At 42.4% G+C, this 28,000-nt stretch overlaps 1 protein-coding gene across 4 annotated transcripts; it reads left to right on the plus strand.

Annotated features, from left to right (window-relative positions):
- On the plus strand, window positions 1-27,958 carry LOC139159810 (zinc finger and SCAN domain-containing protein 22-like). Of its 4 annotated transcripts, none has more exons than XM_070737207.1 (6): window positions 1-93; window positions 7,747-8,807; window positions 13,543-13,672; window positions 19,276-19,752; window positions 23,656-23,883; window positions 26,955-27,958. In XM_070737207.1, exons 2-6 carry the CDS (start codon window positions 8,040-8,042, stop codon window positions 27,557-27,559), a joined length of 2,208 nt encoding a protein of 735 aa, XP_070593308.1. In that variant the 5' UTR covers window positions 1-93; window positions 7,747-8,039; the 3' UTR covers window positions 27,560-27,958. The 4 variants fall into 4 exon arrangements, with proteins under 4 accessions (XP_070593308.1, XP_070593310.1, XP_070593309.1 ...); XM_070737209.1 differs by having other exon boundaries at window positions 50-388; XM_070737208.1 differs by lacking the exon at window positions 1-93 and adding an exon at window positions 4,133-4,337.
- The last annotated feature ends 42 nt before the right edge of the window (window positions 27,959-28,000 follow it).

Below are 28,000 nucleotides of genomic sequence, written 5' to 3' on the forward strand. Positions count from 1 at the left end.
ATTATTGTCATTCCACCATGCTCCTTTGTGGTTCCGGCCCTCTCTAGGCATCGCGGTGCGGTTGGTTTAACCCTTGGAGCCTTGCTGCCCGCTGTAAGTATTTTCGGCTCGCGAGCTGGCGCTTAAAGTGATCGCTCGCGTCGTTGTTGTTTTTTTTTCCTTTCCTCATCTGTCAAAGTGCAGAATTCTTTCCCTGGAGGGGTTTTCAATGAGCAGAAAGCTCCCAGATTGGAGACCGGAGTGCTGCTAAAAAGAAGCAGCGAGGTTCAGCTGTGCTTCAGCCTTGTCGTGTCAAGGAAATACTCTGCACATGTTCAAAGATCCTGCCATTTGCTGCTTGATCTGGAAACTAGAAAGTTGCAATGGAGTCAGTGTGAGAAATGTAACCGTAAGTTCTGTCCCGCACAAACTGACCCTTACTTAGGAGTGTTTAGTTGGGAGTTGCAATCTTAATGTTAGGAATGCAATCTTGGATTGCCAATCTGTTTCTCTCTCCCCTATATTTTGGAGGAGGAAGAAGCAATTCTAGGCTGGGTAAATGTGTTTGTTAATTTAATTTATTTAACCTCCTATTTCACCTGTGACTTTGGAGGGGGAGAACAGTTAAAAATGAAGGAGTATAATACAATCTTGATACAAAATAAAAAACCAAAATAAATCATACAAAATAAAAAAAAATGTGTTGAGGGATGAAGCTACACAATAGCCGTGTGCTACGGGAGATGGGTAGTAAATAAGTAAAATAATAACCACGACAAAACAATGTTGTCTGGCGGGACCCAGGGGAAGAGCCTTCTCTGTGGCGGCCCCAACCCTCTGGAATCAACTCCCCCCCAGAGATTAGGATTGCCCCCACCCTCCTTGCCTTTCGCAAACTCCTTAAAACCCACCTCTGCCCTCAGGCATGGGGAAATTGTTTCCCCTGGGCCCTTTCCACTTTACCCATGGTTTGTATGAGATGTATGATTGTTTTTTATATTAAGGGTTTTAAATTGTTTTAACCATTGGATTTGTACTGTTTCGTTGTTGTGAGCTGCTTCGAGTCTCCGGAGAGGGGCGGCATATAAATCTAATTAATAATAATAATAATAATAATAATAATAATAATAATAATCTGCTGGTCATTATGTAAAAAATATGCCCTAGCTGTATCTGAAAAGGCATGGGAATAATATAAGGGCAGGAAATAGTATAAGGGCAGACTAGATGGACCATGAGGTCTTTTTCTGCTGTCAACCTTCTGTGTTTCTATGGGAACATAAAGTGGAAAAAGTTGCCAAAAATGAGATGATAAAGATCTTGTGGGATTTTCGAATACAGACGGATCATCAATTGGAACACAACACGCCAGATATGGCCATCGAGGTCCGAAGCATAGAGTTTATCGATATTGCTGTACCAGGAGACACCAGGGTCAAAGAAAAAGAACTGGGGAAAATCATGAAATATCGTGATCTGGCCCTGGGAACTAAATGGTTATGGATGAAACATGTAACAGTGATAGCCATTGCCATCAGGGCACTTGGTACCATGTCCAAGAATTTTATAAAGCACAGCAAGAAATTGCAGCTCCTTGCAATAGCACCAGTGAAACATTTTAAGAAGATACTAATTGATACCTAAGATGCTGGCAGCAACACAATAATATTTAATAATAATTTTATTTATTTGTTTATTCATTCATTCATTCGTTCATTCAATTTTTATGCCGCCCTTCTCCTTAGACTCAGGGCGGCTTACAACATGTTAGCAATAGCACTTTTTAACAGAGCTAGGCTATTGCCCCCACAATCCGTGTCCTCATTTTACCCACCTCGGAAGGATGGAAGGCTGAGTCAACCTTGAGCTGGTGATGAGATTTGAACCGCTGACCTTCAGATCTACAGTCAGCTTCAGTGGCCTGCAGTACAGCACTCTACAATAATATTTGTGATACATTTTAAATTCATTTAAATATGAGCCAGCAGTGTGCTGCAGCTGCCAAAAAACCCAACACAGTTTAGGCTGCAGAAACAGAGATAGAACAAGATTAGGTGAAGTGTTAATACCACTTTATAATGTCTTGGTAAGGCCACACTTGGAATACAGCAACCAGTTATGGTCACCACGATGTAAAAAAGATGTTGAGACTCTAGAAAGAGTGCAGAGAAGAGCAGCAAAGATGATTAGTGGACTAGAAGATAAAACATATGAAGAACGGTTGCAGGAACTGGGTATGTGTAGTTTAATGAAAAGAAGGACTAGGGGAGATATGATAGCAGTATTCCATATCTCAGGTTGCCATAAAGAAGAGGGAAAACTATTCTCCAAAGCACCTGAAGGTAGAACAAGAAGCAATGGGTGGAAATTAATCAAGGAGAGAAGCAACTTAGAACTAAGGAGAAATTTCCTGACAGAACAATTAATCAGTGGAACAATTCCCCTCCAGAAGTTGTGAATGCTCCAAGACTGGATCTTTTAAAGAAGATGTTAGATAACCATTGTTTGAAATGGTATAGGATTGCCTGCCTGAGCAGGGGGGAGGGGGGGTTGGACTAGAAGACCTTTAGGGTCCCATCCAACTCTATTCTTTTTTATCCCTATTTATTCATTCATTCATTCATTCATTCATTTTCTCTTTACACACAGTATGTGCTTAATGAACAGCATACTGTCTGAGTTAATTCATTTACATAATAATTATTATTATTACGTTCCTAATTTCTACTCCTTTTTTATCCATCCATGGATAAATCAAATCCCAAGTTTGAAAATATTCTGTGTTTTCTTTTCTTTTTTTTTTAATCTTCCAAATCTATTCTAAACTAAACTAGACTAGTTGTTCTCTGGAGAGCGTTAATTCAAAGACAGAATAATTCAATTGAAAGGGCGAACCACCCCGAGAAAAAAGCCGACTCTTGTAGAGCAGGCCGGACCGGTAATTCTGGAAGTTTTAAGCCCACCTGCCTTTTAAAGTTGCCAGGATTGGGAAACCCTGAAATTAGAAGGCGTTGCCATATTCGTACTGATGTTGATCCGGCTAAGAGATGCTTGGGAAATTATAAAAGCTCTTCCCTTCTGATTTACTTACTTACTTACTTACTTACTTACTTACTTACTTACTTACTTACTTACTTACTTACTTACTTACTTACTTACTTACTTACTTACTTACTCCGTGGCCTGCATTGGCTGCCGATCAGTTTCCGGTCACAATTCAAAGTATTGGTTATGACCTTTAAAGCCCTGCATGGCATTGGACCACAGTACCTCCGGAACTGCCTGCTACCGCACGAATCCCAGCGACCGATAAGGTCCCACAGAGTTGGCCTTCTCCGGGTCCCGTCGACCAAACAATGTCGTTTGGCGGGCCCCAGGGGAAGAGCCTTCTCTGTGGCAGCCCGGGCCCTCTGGAATCAACTCCCCCCAGAGATTAGAACTGCCCCCACTCTCCTTGTCTTTCGTAAATTACTCAAGACCCATCTATACCACCAGGCATGGGGGAGTTGAGACAGCTTTCCCCCAGGCTTTTTTTTTATATTTATGTTTGGGTATGTAGATGTTGTTTGCTTTTTTAAATATGGTAGGGTTTTATGTGCTTTTTAATATTAGATTTGTTTTCGCTGGAATATTGTTTTTATTGTTGTGAGCCGCCCCGAGTCTTCGGAGAGGGGCGGCATACAAATCTAATAAATTGAATTGAATACTTACTTACTTACTTACTTACTTACTTACTTACTTACTTACTTACTTACCTACCTACCTACTTAGTTACTTACTTACTGACTTACTTACTTACCTATTTATTTATTTATTGGAGTTGGAAGGGACCTTGTGGGTCATCTAGTCCACCCCCCTGCTCAAGCAGGAGTCCCTACACCATTTCGGACAAATGGCAGTCCAATCTCCCCTTGATTGTCCAGGCCAAGGGAATCCTCTTCTCCAGCTGTGCTAGCAATGCTAATTGTGCGGGTCTCTATTGTCCCCAGGCCTTGTGTAGACTTGTCTTGATACACACACACCCTTTTTTTTTTTAAAGAAAAGTCCCCTAGTCAAAATGTTCTCCCTGTGCCCGTCAGCAAGGGGCCATCCTGCCAGCTCCCTCCACGCTCCTCCGAAAGCAGCACACTAAAGGGTTACACCGCAGCCACTCCTACTTCCTAGAGAGGCTGGAGTAACCTTGGGGTTGGAGGATGGGTGGGCAGGCATCCGATTTAGCAAGGCCTCTTCCTGCGCCCACCAGCGCCTGCCTTGTAGGAAACTATCAGAAGAGCAACCAAGAGGCTCCCGCCAACCCGCTTCCCATCTACGCCAGGGGAACTGCCCGGTTGTGGGATGTGTGAAGCATTAATGCGCAGGTGAGAATCACGCAAAGAGTGCAAAATTGGGATTTTGCAGAGTGGAGTCTTCCTCACTTGTGGTCCTCGTGCTGTCTTGCACCCTTCTCCTTTGTGCAGCTGCTTACATACATTTTGTACCTCTCCTGGGGAACCTTTTATTTTCCACTTTCTCCAAGTGTTTTGTTTTGCTTTTAAAAAGCAGGATTTTCTTTCTTCCTGCTGCCCGAGGGTTGCCTCCCCTTTTAGAAAGCTTTAGCGTTTTCTCTTTGCAGTGATGTGAATTTGGATGCCGTGTGCTCTCGGACGGCAAGACAAGGACAACCCACAATGTGAAGACCCCGGCAAGGGGAACTTGAAACACTTTTTATAACTTCCCTTCCTTATAACTCCAGCTCAGTTGCAGTGATGGGAGCTAAGGGTGCTTCAGAATTTGTTCCTAGCATTTGGAAAAGCAGAGACTTAGAAAGTTATATCCAAATAAGTCGACAAGGAGAAGAATTTACAGTATAATGTATTATTTATTTATTTATTTATTTATTTATTTATTTATTTATTAGATTTGTATGCCGCCCCTCTCCGTAGACTTGGGGCGGCTCACAACACAATAAAACAGTTCATAACAAATCTAATAATTTACAATTTAAAATATTTTAAAAATTCCATTATTAAGCAGTCATACATACAAACATACCATACATAAATTGTATAGGCCCGGGGGAGATATCACAGTTCCCCCATGCCTGACAACAAAGGTGGGTTTTGAGGAGTTTACGAAAGGTAAGGATGGTGGGGGCAATTCTAATCTCTGGGGGGAGCTGGTTCCAGAGAGTCGGGGCCGCCACAGAGAAGGCTCTTCCCATGGTGCCCGCCAAATGACATTGTTTAGTTGACGGGACCCAGAGAAGGCCCACTCTGTGGGACCTAATCGGTCGCTGGGATTCGTGCAGCAGAAGGCGGTCTCGGAGATATTCTGGTCCGATGCCATGAAGGGCTTTATAGGTCATAACCAACACTTTGAATTGTGACCGGTAATTGATCGGCAACCAATGCAGACTGCGGAGTGTTGGTGTAACATGGGCATTTATTTATTTTATTTATTTATTGGATTTGTATGCCGCCCCTCTCCGCAGACTCGCATACCTTGGGAAGCCCATGACTGCTCTCGCAGCTGTATTATGCACGATCTGAAGTTTCCGAACACTTTTCAAAGGTAGCCCCATGTAGAGAGCATTACAGTAGTCGAATCTCATTTATTTGTTTATTTTGTTGTGTTTGTGCCATTCTATTGTAGTAATAGTGCATACTGGAGGTGGTGAGTCTTTGGGAGCTGGACGCAGTGAAATTTTAATGTGGGCCGATTAATATACATTTAAAGTGGCAGTGAATTGAGTCTATTGTTAAGTCTGCCAAGGTATGTTGGAATTGAGGTATCTACAAATATTATGTTTTAAGGATGCCTTCTAGGCCCCGATTTATTTATTTTAGAAACATTGTGATCCACTTTTTCTAGTGGAAACAATCCCAATATGAAGTGAAATTGATTTTTTTTTTGAAAATATTGTTTTACCTCCTAAGATATCTTTAAAATCTTCGGTAGTTTTTTTTAAAAAACCTTTAAGAGGACCAATATTTTGCTGGTACATCTTAAATCGAAGAGCCTAAACAGGAAGGATTATATTTGTTTCTCAAGATGTTTCAAATTTTAAGTTTAATTGGATTTGTATTCCACCCCTTGGGACGGCTCACAGCATTTAAAAAAGAGACAGTAGTAAACAATCCAATTTTTCATACATAAAAACAATCCTTAAAATTTTTAATTTTAAAAATTAAATGTTCAAATTGTTGGACTCAAAACAGGCTCAGCTCAGATTTCAAAGAGCTGTTCCTTTTGGATCTAATCTACTCTAAAGCAGTGTTTCCCGACCTTGGCAACTTGAAGATATTTGGACTTCAACTCCCAGAATTCCCTAGCCAGCAAATGCTGGCTGGGGAATTCTGGGAGTTGAAGTCCAGATATCTTCAAGTTGCCAAGGTTGGGAAACACTGCTCTAGAGTCTAGAGGATAGTTTTAGGGAAAAGCAGCTGAGAAGGGACACATTATAGGTTATCTTGAAATTCTGGAAGAATCAAGAGAATTAAAAAGATAACTTTTAAAAATTTCAAGTTCATTTAGTTGGGACAAATCCCATTTAATTCATTGTTGGGATCGTAAATGCATAATTACATCAGAAAGGTAGTTCGTTCCATAAGATTTTGCAGTTGAATTAAACAAGAGAAAAAGAGAAGGAAAAAATAAAATACAGACAGTCCTCAAATTACACCCATTTATTTAGTGACCGTTAGAAGTTACAAACAGTGCTGGGAAAGTGAATTATGACCATTTTTTTCACACTTATAACCATTGCATCATCCCAAGGCCACATGATCAAAATTGTGATGCTTGGCAAACTCACATTTATGACTGTTACAGTGTCTTGGGATTCAGGTGATGTTTTGCGACCTTCCATGGTGAATCCAGATTCTCTTAACAACCGCATTATTCACTTAACAACTGTGGCAAGAAATGTCGTAAAATGGGGCAAAACTCACTCAGCAATGGTCTTGGTTAGCAACATAAATGTTGAGCTCAATTTATTTGTTTCAATAATATCTCTAAATAAAAAATAAAAAGCGGGGGGACAATGGACATCTCTGACATACTCCTTTTGCAATTTGAAAGCTTTCGGTGATCTCTCCATGATAATTCTATAATTGATTTCAATAAATTGTACTAATCATTTTAATGTATTTTTCTCCAAATTTCATTTGCCTTAATTGATTAATCAAAAATTCCCCAATTCAAGTTGTCAAAGGCCTTCTGGGCATCTAGAAATATTAGCGCCATGGACTTCTCTGGGTGAGATTCATAATATTCTAGAATGTTTAAAATTATTCTCATATTATTTTTTATGTATCTACCTGGCAAAAAAACATTTTGGTCTAGATGGATCCATTCATTTAATTATGTTATTATTGTTATTATCTATAATTATTGATTGTGTAATGTTTCTTTTAAATGTATGTAAACTTAATTTAAAAAAATTTAAAGGTTGGGCTCAATTGAGATTGTAAATTGTTAAACCATAATGCCATTTTAATCCAGGTACTCACACCAATTTTTTTAAAAATAGTTGATAGTTCTGTTAGTTGAAGACAAAAGAAATTAACACGACTTCGTAGAATACTATGTTGATTAGAAGCTAATGAAATTATTGAAAAAGTCTGCATGCTGTTGAATTTTCCTCAACTCAGAAAAAAAAAATAGTGCCACAGTTCACTCAGCTCACATGAGATGGGCGGTTAGATAAAGTTGATTAATAAGTACTTAAAATATGGGGGGAAGATCAGAGTTTTATTCCAACATTTTAAAGTACGTTCTCTCTTTTAGAATTGGACGTCCGCCTCTTCAAGGAAGAAAATTCTGTCGGCTGATCTGAAATGTTGCTGAATTTTTTGACTGAAATCTTCCAACGTTCGTGGGCCTCATCCGGAGATCTGTCTGGTTCTTCGTTTATCTTTATTTTTAAGGCTGTCTTTCAGAGAAGCGGCTACGGTTGTTCATGAGCTTCTTTGGCTTGGAAATCCTCGCATTGCAGCTTTGAAAAGCTCCCGTCAGCCTCAAGGGGGGCCTTTCCTCCAGTATATGTGGATGTTGCCTTCTGTGAGACTTTAGCTGCCAAAATGGCTACTGAACTGGGCGCTGGAGGACCCGCCTTTCTCTCCTTCCAGAATGTTCTGGGGCATGGCATGAACCCTGCCAGGAAATCTGAGGAGGAAGCCCAAGCGAGGTCCTTAGAAGCTGACGGGGAACAGATGGTCCCTCGGGTCATTCAGGTTGGGAACATAGGAGAATTCCTAGGCTGGATGCCTCCCCAAAACAGGATCCAAGGATCGGAAGAAGGTTTGGCTCAACGCTGGGAGACCCAGTGGCAGGAAGTCGTGAAGACGGTCCAGGTTCTCCCTTCTGGGTATGGGGTTCCACACCAGTCAAAACCTTTTCCCTGGGACTCCTGCGAGTCCGTCCCCAACATCGGCCAGTGGTCGAATGGGGAAAGCGTTCCTCAGTTCTTGATGGTCAACAATGGAGAGTTATCTCCTCGGATACTTTACGGTCCAGAGGTTGACGAAAACAGGCCGGTGAAGGACATACTGGTGGACCAAGAGGCCCTCTTGACCGAGGCTCAGCGCCAACATTTTAGGCAGTACAGTTACCAGGAGGCCGAAGAACCTCAAGAAATTTGCAAGAGACTCCGGAAATTTTGCTGCCAGTGGCTGATGCCAGAGAAGCGTTCCAAAGAGCAGATCCTGGAACTGGTGATCCTGGAGCAGTTCCTGGCCATCCTACCTCCAGAGATGCAGGGCTGGGTCAGGGAACGTTGTCCACAGACTTGCTCCCAGGCAGTCAGTCTCGCGGAAGTGTTCCTCAGAAGTCGGAAACAAGAGATTAAGGTATTTGGTAGGGAAGGTTTGCCTATTTGCCGATGACCCTAAAGTGTGCAATAGGGTTGATATTCCTGTAATATGGTAAATGATTTAGGTTTACTAGATAAATGGTCAAAGCAATGGAAACTGCAGTTTCATGTTTCCAAATGTAAAATAATGCACTTGGGGAAAAGGAATCCTCAATCTGAGTATTGCATTGGCAGTTCTGTGTTAGCAAAAACTTCAGAAGAGAAGGATTTAGGGGTAGTGATTTCTGACAGTCTCAAAATGGGTGAGCAGTGTGGTCGGGCAGTAGGAAAAGCAAGTAGGATGCTTGGCTGCATAGCTAGAGGTATAACAAGCAGGAAGAGGGAGATTGTGATCCCGCTATATAGAGCGCTGGTGAGACCCCATTTGGAATACTGTGTGTTCAGTTCTGGAGACCTCACCTACAAAAAGATATTGACAAAATTGAACGGGTCCAAAGACGGGCTACAAGAATGGTGGAAGGTCTTAAGCATAAAACGTATCAGGAAAGACTTAATGAACTCAATCTGTATAGTCTGGAGGACAGAAGGAAAAGTGGGGACATGATAGAAACATTTAAATATGTCAAAGGGTTAAATAAGGTCCAGGAGGGAAGTGTTTTTAATAGGAAAGTGAACACAAGAACAAGGGGGCACAATCTGAAGTTAGTTGGGGGAAAGATCAAAAGCAACATGAGAAAATATTATTTTACTGAAAGAGTAGTAGATCCTTGGAACAAACTTCCAGCAGACGTGGTTGGTAAATCCACAGTAACTGAATTTAAACATGCCTGGGATAAAACATATATCCATTGTAAGATAAAATACAGGAAATAGTATAAGGGCAGACTAGATGGACCATGAGGTCTTTTTCTGCCGTCAGTCTTCTATGTTTCTATGTTTGTATGTAACATTGGCCTACACATTTTGAGGAATTGTCGATCACCGACAGAGGTGGGTTCCTGCCGCTTTGGACCGGTTCTATAGAACCGGGAGCGGGAATTTCCCCTCGCTCACCAAACTGGCAGCAATGGCCGGCTGTACATGCTCCTAAACCAACTCTCTACGAGGGCGCCATCTTGTTTTTTGCTTCTGCGCTTGTCGCACTGTGGTATGTGAGGAAACGAACCGGCAGTGAGGTGAGTCAGAACCCACCCAGCGAGGGACTGCCCACTGCCGGTGCTACCAGTCCAGTTCTGGTGGCGAGCATGGGCATGTATGCGTTCGGCACGAGATTCGGCTTCTGTGCATACATGCAGAAACAAAGTCTTGCACAAGGAGGCTCACATGCGCGAGGTTTCTCCGAGCCGCTCTGAGTCCTCGGAGAGGGGCGGCATACAAATCTAATAAATAATAATAATAATAATAATAATAATAATAATAATAATAATTATTATTATTATTATTATTATTATTATTTTATTAGATTTGTATGCCGCCCCTCTCCGCAGACCTGGGGGCGGCTCACAACAGTGCTAAAAACAGTATACAATGACAAATCTAATATTAAAAGTCTATAATAATAAATCTAACATTAAAAGTCTAAAAAAACCCATTGTTTAAAAAATCATACATACAACATACCATACATAAAACTGCATAGGCAAGGGGAGATATCTCAGTTCCCCCATGCCTGACGGCAGAGGTGGGTTTTAAGGAGTTTACGAAAGGCAAGGAGGGTGGGGGCAATCCTAATCTCTGGGGGGAGCTGCTCCAGAGGGTTGGGGCCGCCACAGAGAAGGCTCTTCCCCTGGGACCCGCCAGCCGACATTGTTTAGTCGACGGGACCCGGAGAAGGCCAACTCTGTGGGACCTTATCGGCCGCTGGGATTCGTGCGGCAGAAGGCGGTCTCGCAGATATTCTGGCCCAGTGCCATGAAGGGCTTTATAGGTCTTATTATTATTATTATTATTATTATTATTATTATTTATTTTTTTATTTTTTTGGTGATTTCCGCCAATTTCTTTCCTTCCTCGCATGCACAAATAATTCCCTCAACCCTGTCAAACTTTTTACTAAGTCTGCACTTCTATTTCTACTAGTTTTTTCTCATCATTCCTATCATCCTTTCCCTCCCACCTAGGACTGTAACTTGTTGCTTGTATCCTGAGATTTTTATTAATATTGATTGTTTCTTCATTGCTTATTTGACCCCTATGACAATCGTTAAGTGTTGTACCATATGATTCTTGACAAATGTATTTTTTTCTTTTATGTACACTGAGAGCATCTGCACCAAGACAAATTCCTTGTGTGTCCAATCACACTTGGCCAAGAAAGAATTCTATTCTATTCTATTCTATTCTACTCTACTCTACTCTACTCCACTCCACTCCACTCCACTCTATATTCTATTCTATTGTATTTTCTATTCTATTCTATTCTATTCTATTCTATTCTATTCATAGAAGCAAAAAAAATGCCTGAAAAAAATCACTGAAATCTCACCTGTGATAAGTCCAGTTATTTCACTGCTATTGTAACTTTGATAGAAACATGAAAACATAGAAGATTGATGGCAGAAAAAGACCTCATGGTCCATCTAGTCTGCCTTTATACTATTTCCTGTATTTTATCTTACAATGGATATATGTTTATCCCAGGCATGTTTAAATTCAGTTACTGTGGATTTACTAACCACGTGTGCTGGAAATTTGTTCCAAGCATCTACTACTCTTTCAGTAAAATAATATTTTCTGATGTTATTTCTAATCTTTCCCGCAACTAACCTCAGATTGTAGCTATTCAAATGGTAAGCAATCTCCTTTTTCCCATCAATGTATGTATTATTCCCAACACTAAGCTTTGAGATGCTGTAGTTTTTCTTCTTCCTATCACTAATATACTGTATCTGAAGAGGGTTTTATCCCCCTTCTTTACAGATTTGGCAATTTCTTTCTCTTTTGGGGCTTTATATTATATTATCTGTTTCGCCTCCTTCTGTCTCATTTTATACATCTCTCTGTCAGCTATACTTCCGGACTCTTTATACCTCCTATAGGCAAACTTTTTTTCATTGACTATAGCCCTTACTTCATTACTAAACCATAGCGGTTTCTTCTTCCTTTTACCTTTAGTTATTTGCCTTACATACAGTCCAGTGGTTTTTAAGATGGCCTTTTTTAATACAGTCCACTGGGCGCTTGCTCCTCCCTCCCCTTTAATTCATTATTTAAATATTCCCCCATTGCATTAAAATTTGTTTTTCTAAAATCCAATACAGTGATACCTTGTCTTACAAACTTAATTGGTTCCGGGATGAGGTTCTTAAGGTGAAAAGTTTGTAAGACGAAACAACGTTTCCCATAGGAATCAATGGAAAAGCGATTAATGCGTGCAAGCCCAAAATTCACCCCTTTTGCCAGCCGAAGTGCCCGTTTTTGCACTGCTGGGATTACCCTGAGGTTCCCCTCCATGGCAAACCCCACCTCCAGACTTCTGTGTTTTTGCGATGCTGCAGGGGAATCCCAGCAGGGGAATCCCAGCATTTCAAAAACAAGCGCTTTGCTGGCAATGGAAGACTGGAGGTGGGGTTTCCCAGCAAAGGGAGCATCAGTGAAATTGCAGCATCGCAAAAACACCAAAGTCCTTGAAACCCCACCTCTGGACCTCTGTGTTTTTGCGATGCTGCGATTTCACTGAGGCTCCCCTCGCTGGGAAACCTCACCTCCAGACTTCCGGTGCCAGCGAAGTGCCCGTTTTTGCGATGCTGGGATTCCCCTGCAGCATCACAAAAACATGGAAGTCCGGAGGTGGGGTTTCCCATGGACAGGAGCCTCAGGGGAATCCCAGCAGCACAAAAACGGGTGCTTCGCTGGCAACGAAAGTCCAGAGGCAGGGCATCCCAGTGGCGGTGGTGGGTTTGTAAGGTGAAAATAGTTTGTAAGAAGAGGCAAAAAAATCTTAAATCCCGGGTTTGTATCTCGAAAAGTTTGTATGACGAGGCGTTTGTAAGATGAGGTATCACTGTACTTTGGTTGTAGTATAGGATTGCTCAAATTCAGTTTTTACATCAAACCACAAACATAGGTGGTCACTGCAACCTACGTTTTCTTCCATCCTAACCTCTGAAACCTGATTCCCATTCGTAAAAACTAAATCTAGAATATTCTCTCCTCTAGTTGGTGTCTTAACCAGCTGTGCCAGAGCTGCTCCTGTAAGGGCCTCTACTATTTTATTTATTATTTATTTTATTTATTAATCAGATTTGTATGTCGCCCCTCTCTGCAGACTCGGGGCGGCTCACAGCAATAATAATACTATGTAAAGAAATCTAATATTTAAGTTAATTTTAAAAACCCCAATTTAGGAACCAATCATACATACTAGCATACCATACATAAATTTTATAAGCCTAGGGGGAAGGAAAATGTCAATTTCCCCATGCCTGACGACAGAGGTGGGTTTTAAGGAGCTTACGTTAGGCTAGGAGGGTGGGGGCAACTCTGATATCTGGGGGGAGTTGGTTCCAAAGGGTCGGGGCCACCGCAGAGAAGGCTCTTCCCCTGGGTCCCGCCAAACGACATTGTTTAGTTGACGGGACCCGGAGAAGGCCAACTCTGTAGGACCTAACTGGTCGCTGGGATTCGTGCGGCAGAAGGCGGTCCCGGAGATATTCTGGTCCGGTGCCATGAAGGGCTATATTCTTACTTTTGCATGTAAGGGCACTAGGGATATTCCAGAAGACCTCCAGGGTTCTCTTCCAACTCTGTTATTCTGTCCTGTTCTCTTTTAGGTGTTGAACCCGTGCACAGCAGTGGTGATGGTCCCCTCAGATGATGAAGGGTCCTTAGCAGCCTCTGGATCTAACAGCTTCCTATGCGGAGAAGCCGAACTGAAGGACAGTCAGGCTCCCAGCTCAGCCGGTAGGTAACTCATGGTAGTAGAGGGAGAGGAGAGAGCGTTAGATGTTGATTGCGGGCTGGAAGTGTACAACTGGTATTGATCCTCATTGAATGCAGGCAGTCCTTCAAATCACAACAGTTCATTTAGTGACCAAAATGGGTGAACAGTGCAGTCAGGCGGTAGGAAAAGCAAGTAGGATGCTTGGCTGCATAGCTAGAGGTATAACAAGCAGGAAGAGGGAGATTGTGATCCCGGTGTATAGAGTTCCTGGTGAGACCACATTTGGAGTACAGTGTTCCCTCACTTTTCGCGGGGGTTGGGTTCCGAGACCGCCCGTGAAAGTCGAATTTCCGCGAAGTAGAGATGCGGAAGTAAATACACTATTTTTGGCTATGGAAAGTATCACAAGCCTTCCCTTAAACTCGTAAATTGAGATTTCCCATTCCCTTAGCAACCATTTAGATTATTACTCACCATGTTTATTTATTAAAATTTATTAAAAAATATTTATTAAAGGTGGACGAATGTTTGGCAATGACATATTATGTCATCGGGCAGGAAAAACCGTGGTATAGGGGGGAACACAGCGAAATAGTTTTTAATTAATATTTTTGAAAAACCGTGGTATAGACTTTTCGCAAAGTTCGAACCCGTGAAAATTGAGGGAACACTGTAGTGTGTTCAGTTCTGGAGACCTCACCTACAAAAAGATATTGACAAAAGTGAACGGGTCCAAAGACAGGCTACAAGAATGGTGGAAAGTCTTAAGCATAAAACGTATCAGGAAAGACTTAATGAACTCAATCTGTATAGTCTGGAGGACAGAAGGAAAAGGGGGGACATGATCAAAATATTTAAATATGTTAAAGGGTTAAATAAGGTCCAGGAGGGAAGTGTTTTTAATAGGAAAGTGAACACAAGAACAAGGGGGCACAATCTGAAGTTAGTTGGGGGAAAGATCAAAAGCAACGTGAGACAATATTATTTCACTGAAAGAGTAGTAGAAGCTTGGAACAAACTTCCAGCAGACGTGGTTGGTAAATCCACAGTACTGTAACTGAATTTAAACAAGCCTGGGATAAACATAGATCCATCCTAAGATAAAATACAGGAAATAGTATAAGGGCAGACTAGATGGACCATGAGGTCTTTTTCTGCCGTCAATCTTCTATGTTTCTATCAAAGTTACAATAGCGGTGAAAAAAATGGACTTATTACTGTTGTTCACACTTATGACCGTCGCAGCATCGCCATAGTCGCGTTATCTGCATTCCGACCCTTGGCAACTGACTCACATTTACGACGGTTGCATTGTCCCGGAGGGGGGAGGGGTGTCACGTGATCCCTTTTTGCAACCTTCTGACAAGCCACATTCAGTGAGGAAGCCAGGTTCACTTAACAACCATGTTACTAATTTAACCGCTGCAGTGATTGACTTAACAACAGTGGCAAGAATGGTTTATTTATTATTTATTTATTATTAATTAAATTTGTATGTCGCTCAACTCCCGAGGGACTCTGGGCGGCTTAGAGCAGAAATCAACATCAAAAACAGTTTAAAAACAATAATTTAAAACCCGGTTCATAAAATCATACATCTCTTTTGTGGCTGGATCCAGAGGATAAACATAGAAACATAGAACAGTGTTTCCCAACCTTGGCAACATGAAGATGTTTGGACTTCAACTCCCAGAATTCCCCAGCCAGCGAATGCTGGCTGGGGAATTCTGGGAGTTGAAGTCCAGATATCTTCAAGTTGCCAAGGTTGGGAAGCACTGACATAGAAACATAGAAGATTGACGGCAGAAAAAGACCTCGTGGTCCATCTAGCCTGGCCTTACACTATTTCCTGTATTTTATCTTACGATGGATCTATGTTTATCTCAGGCATGTTTAAATTCAGTTACTGTGGACTTACCAACCACGTCTGCTGGAAGTTTGTTCCAAGCATCTACTACTCTTTCAGTTAAATAATATTTTCTCATGTTACTTCTAATCTTTCCCTCTATAAACCACCCGATCAACGGCCCCGGGCCTGCCGGCAGGTCCAATCCTTTAAGGCTTTCTGGAAGGACAGTAGGGTGGGGCCGGTATGGATCTCAGGATATAGATGGTTCCAGAGAGCCGGTGCCGCCACAGAGAAGGCCCTCCCCCAAGGTCCCGCCAATCAACATTGCTTAGCCAACAGGACCCTATGGGCTTCTGTCGGTCACTGGGAACTGTGTGGTAGGAGGTGGTCCTGATGGTTGTAAGGGGGGTGGCAGAAAAAAACTCACTTAACACATTTTATTTTTTTTATTTTTTTATTTATTGGATTTGTATGCCGCCCCTCTCCGTAGACTCGGGGCGGCTAACAACAGTGGTAAAAACAACATGCGACAATCCAATACTAAAACAGTTTTTCACTTAACAACATAAAGTTTGGGCTTAATTGTGGTCATAACTTGAGGATCACCTATACGATCTGTATTTATCCATATTGAATACAGATAGTGCTTGGGTTTATGCCAATTCATTTGGCGATTGTTTACAATAGCACTGAAAAAAAGTGACGTAATTGTTTTTCATACTTACGACCGTTGCAGAATCGCCATGGTTACGTGATCTACAGTCGAGACACTTGGCAACTATTTATGACGGTCGCGAAGTCCCTTTTGCAACCTTCCGACCAGCAGATTAAATGGGGAAGCCAGATCCGCATAGCAACCCAGTTGCTAACTTCTCAACCCTAGTGATTCACTTAACAACGGTGGAAAGAATTGAGCAAAACTCACTTAACAACGGCCTTGCTTAGCAACCGAAATTTTGGGCTTGGTTGTGGTCATAAATGAGGATTATCTCTTAGGTCTGGAGAAGTCCATTGTAACTTGGGACAGCCACTTCGTGATCAGTCGTTAAATGAGGACTACTTATTTTATTGATCTTATTAATTATTCATTAATTAGATTTCTATGTCGCCCTTTTCCTCAGACACAGAGTGACTCACAACAAAATGAAATACTGTACACCAATACACACTTGACAAAACAAACAAACAAAAAATAAATACACTTTGAACGCCCATTAAACCAGGTCTCCAGGTCCCGTCAACTAGACAATGTCACTTGGTAGGACCTAGAGCAGTGGTTCTCAACCTGTGGGTCGGGACCCCTTTAGGGGTCGAACGACCATTTCATAGGGGTCGCCTAAGACCTTTAGAAAAGACAAATTTCCCATGGTGTTAGGAACTAAAGCTTCTGTTCTGGTGCCTTGGAACATATTTTTACAATTGGACCAATCAGGTGTTTACAGTGGGGGGTATCCCACTGACCTTCCTGCCAATCAGCTTAAAGCTCTGTTGGGAGAACTGGCGCTAGACTTATGGTTGGAGGTCACCACAACATGAGGAACTATCCTTCAGCTGGTGCTAAACAAAAGATGCCCTTAATCTCTGGAAAGAATTTGTTGTGGCTAGTATTTTATTTTTTTATTTATTTATTAGATTTGTATGCCGCCCCTCTCCGGAGACTCGGAGCAGCTCACAACAACAGAACATAGTACAAATCCAATAGTTAAAAACAATTTTAAAACCCCTAATATAAAAACAATCATTCATCTCATACAGACCATACATAAAGCGGAAACAGCCCAGGGGACTCAATTTCCCCATGCCTGACGACACAGGTGGGTTTTGAGGAGTTTGCAAAAGGCAAGGAGGGTGGGGGCAGTCCTAATCTCCGGGGGGAGTTAATTCCAGAGGGTCGGGGCCGCCACAGAGAAGGCTCTTCCCCTCTCATGCAACCACCCCTCCCCAATTCCCACAGTACTTTTCCTACTTATAATAATAATAATTAATAATTTATTAAATTTGTATGCCGCCCCTCTCGGAAGACTTGGAGTGGCTCACAACAATAATAAACAGTGTACAAATCCAATATTAAAAACAATTTTTATTATTATTATTATTATTATTATTATTATTATTATTAATAATAATAATAATAATAATAATAATAATAATATTTATTGGATTTGTATGCCGCCCCTCTCCGGAGACTTAAATTAAAATATAATATATTTAATTATACCCTTATAATTAAAATAATCATACAACTCAATCAAACCATACATAAACCGTAATAGCTGGGATCAACTTCCCCATGCATGGTGACATAGGTGGGTTTTCAACAGCTTGCGAAAGGCAAGGAGGGTGGGGGCAGTCCTAATCTCTGGGGGGAGCTGGTTCCAGAGGGTCGGGGCCGCCACAGAGAAGGCTGTTCCCCTGGGTCCCGCCAGACGGCATTGGTCGACGGGACCCAGAGAAGGCCAACTCTGTGGGACCTGATCGGCCGCTGGGATTCGTGCGGCAGAAGACGGTCCCGAAGGTATTCTGGTCCGATGCCCTGTAGGGCTTTATAAGTCATGACCAACAATTTGAATTGTGACCGGAAACTGATCGGCAACCAATGCAGACTGCGGAGTGTTGACAAGACATGGGCATATCTATGAAAACCCATGATTGCTCTTGCAGGCCAAAGTCTCCAACTCAAAAGATGGCTTCGGCCTGACAAAAGGTTCGCCATCACTGCTTTAGGAGTAAGCTAATAGTAATAATAAGCGAGTAATAGTTGAATCTAGGCTGTCTCTCTTGAAAACGGAGGGGTGGAAAGGGTAGAGCCCCCCCCCCCAATCTGAAGTACCAACATCCAATTCCACTATTGTTCCTTCTTCTTGGTCTAGAGCAGGGGTGTCAAATTCAAGGCCTTCATCCACATTCAGTCCATGGGTTGCTTGGATCCGGCCTACAGGGCCAGCCTGAAAATAGCAAAGGCTGCAGTGCCTCTGCTAGCAAAAACGGGGTGTATGGAGGCCACGGGTGGTACCTGTGCATCCTGTTTTAGGCCTCAACGGCCTCCTATAACACCTTATTTATTTTATTTTATTATTTTATTTTATTATTTTATTTTATTATTTTATTTTATTATTTTATTATTTTATTTTATTATTTTATTTTATTATTTTATTTATTTTATTTTATTTTATTTTATTTTATTTATTTTATTTTATTATTTTATTTTATTTTATTTTTTGTATGCCGCCCCTCTCCATAGACTCGGGGCGGCTCACAACATACAATAGAACAATTCACAACAAATCTAATAAATTTTAAAAAAAAACATTTAAAAACCCCATTATTAAACCAGACATACACACAGACATACCATACATAAATTGTATAGGCCCAGGGGAGAGGGGGGGGAATGCCTCAATTCCCCCATGCCTGATGGCAGAGGTGAGTTTTAAGGAGTTTATGGAAGGCAAGGAGGGTGGGGGCATTTCTAATCTCTGGGGGGAGCTGGTTCCAGAGTGTCGGGGCTGCCACAGAGAAGGCTCTTCCCCTGGGACCCGCCAGACGACATTGTTTAGTCGACGGGACCTTGTTGGTCAAAACAGGGAGCAGGCCCCTGTGCCCCATTTTGGCTGACAGGATGCTAGAGGAGGCCATCAATCCTGTCTTCACATACACACATCAGCCAGCCCGTGAGGACAACTATAATGCTTTATCCGGCCCTCCAAGACATCCAGTTTGACATCCCTGGTCTAGAGGAAGCTCAACATCTGGATGTTTGTGCTGTTTCAACAGGTGGCCCCGCCTTGAGTAGAACTCCCCTGAGGGTTTCACAGCCAGGGGACCCTGACCTTCCCGGGTTGTTTGGTTCCTTAATGGCGCAACCGGGATCCCTCGAGAGCAGGGACGGTCTAATGCTGGAGGACCCAATGGAACTGATCCAGAAAGCGGACGGAGCGCGTCTTTGCAGCGAGGGGGTCTACGAGACGGTGGTCCGCCTGGAGGAACATGGACACTGGTGCCTCGAATGCGGCGAAAGTTTCCAAGACGCCTTGCAGCTTCAGAACCACCAGAATTCCCATCCGGGGAGGAAGCGTCCCGAGTGTCCGGAATGCGGGAAAACTTTCCGGGATCTTTCGCACGTGCTCCGGCACCAAACCGTCCACACAGGAGAGAAACCCTACGCCTGCTTCAAATGTGGACAGAGCTTCACCCAGAAACCAGCGCTTAACCGGCATCTGCGGAAACATTTGGAAATCCAAAGTGAATCAGGTACGAGGAAGGCTCTCCGTGCTGTTATATCTCAAAGGCTGTACGGCAGGGGTGTCCAAACTCAGATCTGTTGGAAACAGCGAAGGGCCAGCCTGTGCGGTCCCTCTGCCAGCAAAAATTGAGCTCGGGAGGGCCACAAGCTCCATTTTTCACTGGTGGAGGGTTGCAGGAGGCTGTCGCAGCTGAAAACAGAACCCGGGAGCCCATTTTCGCTGGCAGAGCGCTAGGGCCACCCGAAGTGCCCCCCTGGCGCGAGTGACGTCGAGCTGGCCACACCCACCCTGACCACACCCACCATCGCCTCTGCCCCCCGCCCCAAGATCAAACACAACCCTGATGTGGCCCTCAATGAAATCGAGTTTGACACCCCTGCTGTAGGGGGAATATTGGAGGGTTGGCTGAATTGACTCCAGGGAGTCCTCAACTTAAGACCACGATTGAGCCCGAAATTTCTGTCGGTTGTGAAGTGAGTTGCCAAGGTTGAGAAACCCTGATCTAAGCTGCACGAACAGCGTATCGAAAGCCTTAAACCGTGTTTCTCCCCCTTTTCTTCCTCCTGCACCAAAGAGGCTCAAGATGGGGCAATCTTGAGTTTCTTTCACAGGCTGTACAGGTAGTCCTCGACTTACGGCCGTTCGTTTTGTGACCGTTTGAAGTCACAACGGAACTGAAAAGGGTCTTATGAACGGTTTTTTCTACGCAACTCGGCCCTTACAGCATCCTTCATGGTCGCATGATCAAAATCCAGAAAAGAATTTTTTTTTTCTCTCCAATCACAACACAATATAAAATACCAACAAAATCAAATTGCTTCACAATAAATCAATTTCAAGGTTACGGTACACAGATCCAATGCTGCCTCCTTTACTTTTGACATCTGGACAAAAAAATAGCTGCTCCAGTTTCATATACTGTATTATACTAATATTACAGTATATTAGTATAATATTATACTTATTATACTTGTATTATACTAATGCGCTATTAACTAATACACCTTTTAGTTGCTGCTCCAGTTTCTTATACTAATATTATATTAGTATAATATTATACTTATTATACTTATATTATACTCATGCGCTATTAACTAATACACCTTTTAGTTGCTGCTCCAGTTTCTTATATTATACTAATATTATATTAGTATAATATTTTATTTATTTATTTATTTATTGGATTTATATGCCGCCCCTCTCCGAAGACTCGGGGCGGCTAACAGAAATCATAAAACAGCGTACAATAATAATCCAATACTAAAAACGATTAAAAACCCATTAATATAAAAAACCAAACATACATACAGACATACCATGCATAAAATTGTAAAGGCCTAGGGGGAAAGGGAATCTCAATTCCCCCATGCCTGGCGGCAGAGGTGGGTTTTAAGAAGCTTACGAAAGGCAAGGAGGGTGGGGGCAATTCTAATCTCTGGGGGGAGTTGATTCCAGAGGGACAGGGCCGCCACAGAGAAGGCTCTTCCCTTGGGTCCCGCCAAGCAGCATTGTTTAGTTGACGAGACCCGGAGAAGGCCCACTCTGTGGGACCTAACTGGTCGCTGGGATTCGTGCAGAAGAAGGCGGTCCCTGAGATAATGTGGTCCAGTGCCATGAAAGGCTTTATAGGTCATAACCAACACTTTGAATTGTGACCGGAAACTTATTATACTTATATTATACTAATGCGCTATTAACTAATACACCTTTTAAGCTGTTCCAAATTTAAATCACCTTGCATTGATTAGGCTATATACGGACTCATATTTATGATGGTTGGAAGGTCCTGGGTTTATGTGATCCTTTTTTTGTGACCTTTTTGACAAGCAAAGGCAATGAGGAAACCAGATTCCCTTACAGGTAGTCCTCGATTTAAAACAGTTCCTTTAGTGACTGTTCAAAGTTACAACACTGAAAAAAAGTCAGATTCAACTTAATAACCGTGTTAGATGCTATGAATCACTAAACAACGGTGGCAAGTGAAGTAATCAAGGAGAGAAGCAACATAGAACTAAGGAGAAATTTCCTGAGGGTTAGAACAATTGATCAGTGGAAGAGCAGATTGTCCAGACATGAGGCACATGAGAACACATGAGTTTCAAACGTTGTTTCCTGCAGAGATTCTGCCCCCTCTGCTTTTTTTTCTTACTCCTGAGGAGACCTCCTCTGGAGTAATCACTCCTGTCTCTTGGCAGCTCTGCGTGCTCGTGCATTAAGAAGAGGCTCCTCCTCCTTTTTCTCATCACTGCCAAGAGGTGCTGGAGGTTCCGAAGGTCCTGGCTGAACCTCTGCCTCTGGCACCGAGTCCAGTCCAGCCTCCTCACTGTCCGACTCGGGTGCCAGCTGCACAGGTTGCTGGCGCATCACCAAGTCGGTCTCTTCTCGAATGGGATCCACTACATGGTTTGCTGGCGGGCCACAACAGCACTGGGTAAACCTGACAGAATCAATGTGAGGAGGCCACTAGGATGGCCCCACAGGCCAGATCTGACCACTTCAGCCCATAGGCCTTGTGTTTGACACCCATGTCATAAGTTGAGGACTATCTGTATTCTTATGGGTTTTTGTTTTCTGTTTTCCCACAGAGTTGGCCTTCTCCGGATCCTGTCGAATTAAAAAATGTCGTATGGCAGGCCCCAGGGGAAGAGCCTTCTCTGTGGTGCCCCGGCCCTCTGGAATCAAGTCCCCCCAGAGATTAGAACTGCCCCCACCCTCCTTGTCTTTCGCAAATTACTTAAGACCCACCTGTATCGCCAGGCATGGGGGAACTGAGACATCTCCTCCAGGCTTATATAGTTTTATGTATGGTATGTTTGTGTTGCATGGTTTTTAAATGATGGGTTTTTTGATGCTTTTTTTAAATATTAGATTTGTCACATTGTTATATTATTATTGTTGTTGTGAGCTGCCTCGAGTCTCTGGAGAGGGGCGGCATACAAATCTAATTATTATTATTATTATTATTATTTATTAGATTTGCATGCTGCCCCTCTCCGGAGACTCGGAGTGGCTCACAACAACAAAACAGTACAAATCCAATGGTTAAAACAATTTAAAACCCTTAATATAAAAAACAATCATACATCTCGTACAAACCTTGCATAAAACGGACGACCTGGGAGAATCAATTTCCCCATGCCTGACGGCAGAGGTAGCTTTTAAGGAGTTTGAGAAAGGCAAGGAGGGTGGGGGCAATCCTAATCTTTGGGGGGGGAGTTGATTCCAGAGGGTCGGTGCCGCCACAGAGAAGGCTCTTCCCCTGGGCCCCGCCAGACGACATTGTTTCGTCGACGGGAGCCGGAGAAGGCCAACTCTGTGGGACCTAACTGGTCGCTGGGATTAGTGCGGCAGAAGGCGGTCCCGGAGGTATTCTGGTCTGATGCCATGGAGGGCTTTATAGGTCATAACCAACACTTTGAATTGTGACCGGAAACCGATTGGCAACCAATGCAGACTGCGGAGTGTTGGTGTAACATGGGCATACCTAGGGAAGCCCATGATTGCTTTCGCGGCTGCATTCTGCACGATCTGGAGTTTCCAAACACTCTTCAAAGGTAGCCCCCTGTAGAGAGCATTACAGTAGTCGAACCTCGAGGTGATGAGGGCATGAGTGACTGTGAGCAGTGACTCCCGGTCCAAATAGGGCCGCAACTGGTGCACCAGGCGAACCTGGGCAAACGCCCCCCTTGCCACAACTGAAAGATGCTTCTCTAATGTAAGCTGTGGATCGAGGAGGACGCCCAAGTTGCGGACCCTCTCTGAGGGGGTCAGTGATTCCCCCCCCCCAGGGTGATGGACAGACAGATGGAATTGTCCTTGGGAGGCAAAACCCACAGCCACTCCGTCTTATCTAATAAAAAATTATTATTAATTAAATTATTATTATTATTATTATTATTTCTCCAAACAGGTTTCATCTCAATTATGAAACCCGCCAGGACTGACATTGGTAGCCGTAAGCGTCCAGAGTGCTTGGCCTGTGGGAAGAGTTTCCGGGATGTTTCTCAGGTCCTTCGTCACCAGACGGTCCATACGGGAGAGAGGCCTTACAGCTGCCTTGAGTGCGGGCAGAGTTTCACCCAAAAGCCGGCCCTCAACCGACACAAGAGGAAACACCTCAAAGGCGAAACCTACGAAGGTATGGAGGAAAGCGTAAGAGATAGGGAAAACCCTTCAGGGGTTCACCTCTTCTCCCATGAAACTAAGCGAGAGATGCTTACGAGAGATTTGCCTTGATAGATAGATAGATAGATAGATAGATAGATAGATAGATGATAGATTAGATAGATAGATAGATAGATAGATGATAGATTAGATAGATAGATAGATAGATAGATAGATAGATGATAGATTAGATAGATAGATAGATAGATAGATGATAGATTAGATAGATAGATAGATAGATGATAGATAGATAGATGATAGATTAGATAGATAGATAGATGATAGATTAGATAGATAGATAGATAGATAGATAGATGATAGATTAGATAGATAGATAGATAGATGATAGATTAGATAGATAGATAGATAGATAGATAGATAGATTAGATAGATAGATAGATAGATAGATAGATAGATGATAGATTAGATAGATAGATAGATAGATAGATAGATGATCGATTAGATAGATAGATAGATTAGATAGATTAGATAGATAGATAGATAGATAGATGATAGATTAGATAGATAGATAGATGATAGATTAGATAGATAGATAGATGATAGATTAGATAGATAGATAGATAGATTAGATAGATAGATAGATAGATAGATAGATAGATAGATAGATGATAGATTAGATAGATAGATAGATTAGATAGATAGATAGATAGATAGATAGATAGATGATAGATTAGATAGATAGATAGATGATAGATTAGATAGATAGATAGATAGATAGATAGATAGATGATAGATTAGATAGATAGATAGATAGATAGATGATAGATTAGATAGATAGATAGATGATAGATTAGATAGATAGATAGATAGATAGATAGATAGATGATAGATTAGATAGATAGATAGATAGATAGATAGATAGATGATAGATTAGATAGATAGATAGATAGATAGATGATAGATTAGATACATAGATAGATAGATAGATAGATGATAGATTAGATAGATAGATAGATAGATAGATGATAGATTAGATAGATAGATAGATGATAGATTAGATAGATAGATAGATAGATAGATAGATAGATAGATAGATAGATAGATAGATAGATAGATAGATAGATAGATAGATAGATAGGTGATGATAGATAGATAGACAGACAGACAGACAGACAGATGTCATAGAAAGAGAGAGAAATGTTAGATCTAGTCCATTCACTTATCTATGAACATTTTCTCTTTATTTCTAAAACCAGCCTGGGCTGAAACTGAACATTAATTATAATTATCCTTACTGTGATCTTGATATGACAATAAAAGCAATATTCCATGTACTCAGCAAGATCAGTCTATTGGTCATGGTGATCACAATACCACAGAGGCCATATTTAATCCTCTCTTCTTCTTTTTTGGGAAAAGCATACACTCTTTTTAAAATATTTATGTCATCTTCAAAATGTTCCGTTCCTTTTCAGCAATTAGGTATATCTTTTATCAAAGCAGCGCATTGTCTTTGATGAGATTGCTATTGCCAAGACAACCAAAGAGATATTCCTTAGTCCTGAACTAATGGTACATAATTGGTTCATTGGATGAGAGTAACTGGTTGGGAAGGGACCTTGGAGATATTTCTCTAATGTGAGTTGTGGATCGAGGAGGACGCCCAAGTTGCGGACCCTCTCTGAGGAGGTCAATAATTCCCCCCCCCTCCAGGGTGATGCACGGACAGATAGAATTGTCCTTGGGAGGCAAAACCCACAGACACTCCGTCTTATTAGGGTTGAGTTGACACCACAGCCTCCAGGCACTGGCACATCACTTCCACTGCTTCGTTGACTGGGCATGGGGTGGAGATGTACAGCTGAGTATCATCAGCATACTCATGATACCTCACCCCATGCTCTTGGATGATCTCACCCAGTGGTTTCATGTAGATATTAAATAGCAGGGAGGAGAGGACCCGACCCCTGAGGCACCCCACAAGGGAGAGACCTAGAGGTCGACCTCTGACCCCCCACTAACACCGACTGCGACCGACCAGAGAGGTAGGAGAACCGCTGCAAAGCAGTACGACCCTCTCCCAACCCCTCCAGCCGGCGCAGAAGGATACCATGGTCGATGGTATCAAAAGCTGCTGAGAGGCCGAGAAGCACCAGGACAGAGGATAAACCCCTGTCCCGAGCCCGCCAGAGATCATCCATCAATGCGAACAAAGCAGTTTCCGTGCTGTAGCCGGGCCTGAATCCTGACTGTTGAGGGCTTAGATAATCGGCTTCTTCCAAGGACTGCTGGAGTTGGAGCACCACCACCTTCTCAACAACCTTAGAAACATAGAGTATTAGTATTATTAGTATTAGTATTATTAGTATTATTATTTAGCCTGCATTCTAACCTCTGCGCCACCAGCGCTCATTACATTGTATTATATACTATATTATTACCTTGTTCTCATGTTGTAGCAGTTGTTGAAACTTCTTCACAGTGTTGTTCAAGACATCTGATTTGACCTACGTTCTTGACTACTTTATGAGCTTGTCTGAATGGTTTGGGTGGCTTAAGTGGGTGGAGGATCTGCTCTTTCATTGGCTGGTATATTTCGACTTCTTTTCTTCTTTTTTCTTTTTTTTAAAAAATTTTGATTTTATTTAACATACAAACATTTAAACACCATACAAACAACATTAAACATTTACAATTGATATGCATAAAAAGTTTATTTTTAACAATTCTATTTACTATGTATTTTTTTTAATTTCCACCCAGTTGTATAATTTCTCCCACACTCTGTAATAGTCCTTATTTTGTTGGTTTTGTATCTCATATGTTAATTTGCTAAATTTGGCGCAGTCTAATATTTTTTTAATCACCATTTCTTCGTTTGGGGTCTTTTCTTGCTTCCATACTTGTGCAAATGCTAATCTTGCAGCTGTGAGTATACGATTTATTAAATAATAATTTTCTTTACTATGTTTGCCTCTAATTACTCCTAATAAGTACATTTCTGGTTTCATCTCAAGTTTATAATCCAATATTTCCTCCATCCAAGTCTGAATTTGGGTCTCTCGACTTCTTTTCTTACTGCAGGAGACCAAGAACAGGACAGGAACCAGGAAAATAGCCACCAGGATGGGGCAACTCCTTCTTGGGCCTGGCCTAACCCAACATTCCCCGAGAATAGTGTCGGCCCCTTTGCCAGCAGCCTGGGGCAGCAGCCATTGATGGATCCGTATCCCGAAGCTGCCCCCGGCACAAACCAGGAAGGCAAAAAGGCCAGGAAAACCATCAGCCGCCGAGGGCTGAAGAGATACTGGTGCTTTATCTGCATCAAAGGTTTTCGGGACAAGGCGGATTTGGTAAGGCATGACCGGATCCACACGGGAGAGAAGCCTTACATCTGCTTGGACTGCGGACGGAAATTTAGCTACACGTCCAGCTTGTACAAGCACCAGCTGATCCACAGGAGACCGGGCGGCCTGAAAGTGAACCAGTTCAGAGAGGTGTCCGTAGGCTACAATCCAGATGGTTTTACGGCCATCACAGCGCCCTCGGCCCGTCTTGAGGGTGGCGGGGAGTGGAGGAACGGGGTGAAGTTGGAGGCCACTGAGGAAACACCACCCGCGGAGGCCTTATCGGTAGGAATGGTCAGCACGCAATCAAGTGACTTCGCTTTCGACATTTCAGCAACGTAACTCAAAGCGGTCGGCTTCGCTTTTTTTTTTGCACCTGGTGCGTTTCGTACAGATCGTACTTTAGCGCCCAGGAATTCTAGCTTGAGAAGAGAAGCTTGGCGAGTTGATACGTCCTGAGTCCACCAGAAGAAGCGGGGGCATATAGATTAGACAAAGGAATAAAATAAAATAAAATAAAAGCAATTCAGTTCAGACGAATCTCTCCTCCACAGGTGGATGGGTATGTATATACACATACCTGCCCCACCGCATGCTTCTGTATATATATGTACGCAAAGACTCCTTCTTATTGTTACATTATTATTATTATTATTATTATTATTATTATTTTAAGCACAATAACTTCAGTGACCTCCGTTGCAGTTCTCTTTTTTCCGTTCCAATAAAAGGTTAAGCCAACTTTATTATCACAGGCATGTTTTTAGGATACAGGGCAGGGAA

The sequence above is a fragment of the Erythrolamprus reginae genome, chromosome 2 (assembly GCF_031021105.1).
Source record: "Erythrolamprus reginae isolate rEryReg1 chromosome 2, rEryReg1.hap1, whole genome shotgun sequence".
Classification (NCBI taxonomy): Eukaryota; Metazoa; Chordata; class Lepidosauria; order Squamata; family Dipsadidae; genus Erythrolamprus; species Erythrolamprus reginae.

Bases quoted from the DNA above. Each gene is read 5' to 3' on its own strand.
- LOC139159810 (XM_070737207.1), top strand. From the start codon at position 8,040: ATGGCTACTGAACTGGGCGCTGGAGGACCCGCCTTTCTCTCCTTCCAG. The intron at 13,673-19,275 runs GTAGGTAACTCA...CTGTTTCAACAG, and splicing joins TCAGGCTCCCAGCTCAGCCG to GTGGCCCCGCCTTGAGTAGA. The intron at 19,753-23,655 runs GTACGAGGAAGG...TTCTCCAAACAG, and splicing joins GGAAATCCAAAGTGAATCAG to GTTTCATCTCAATTATGAAA.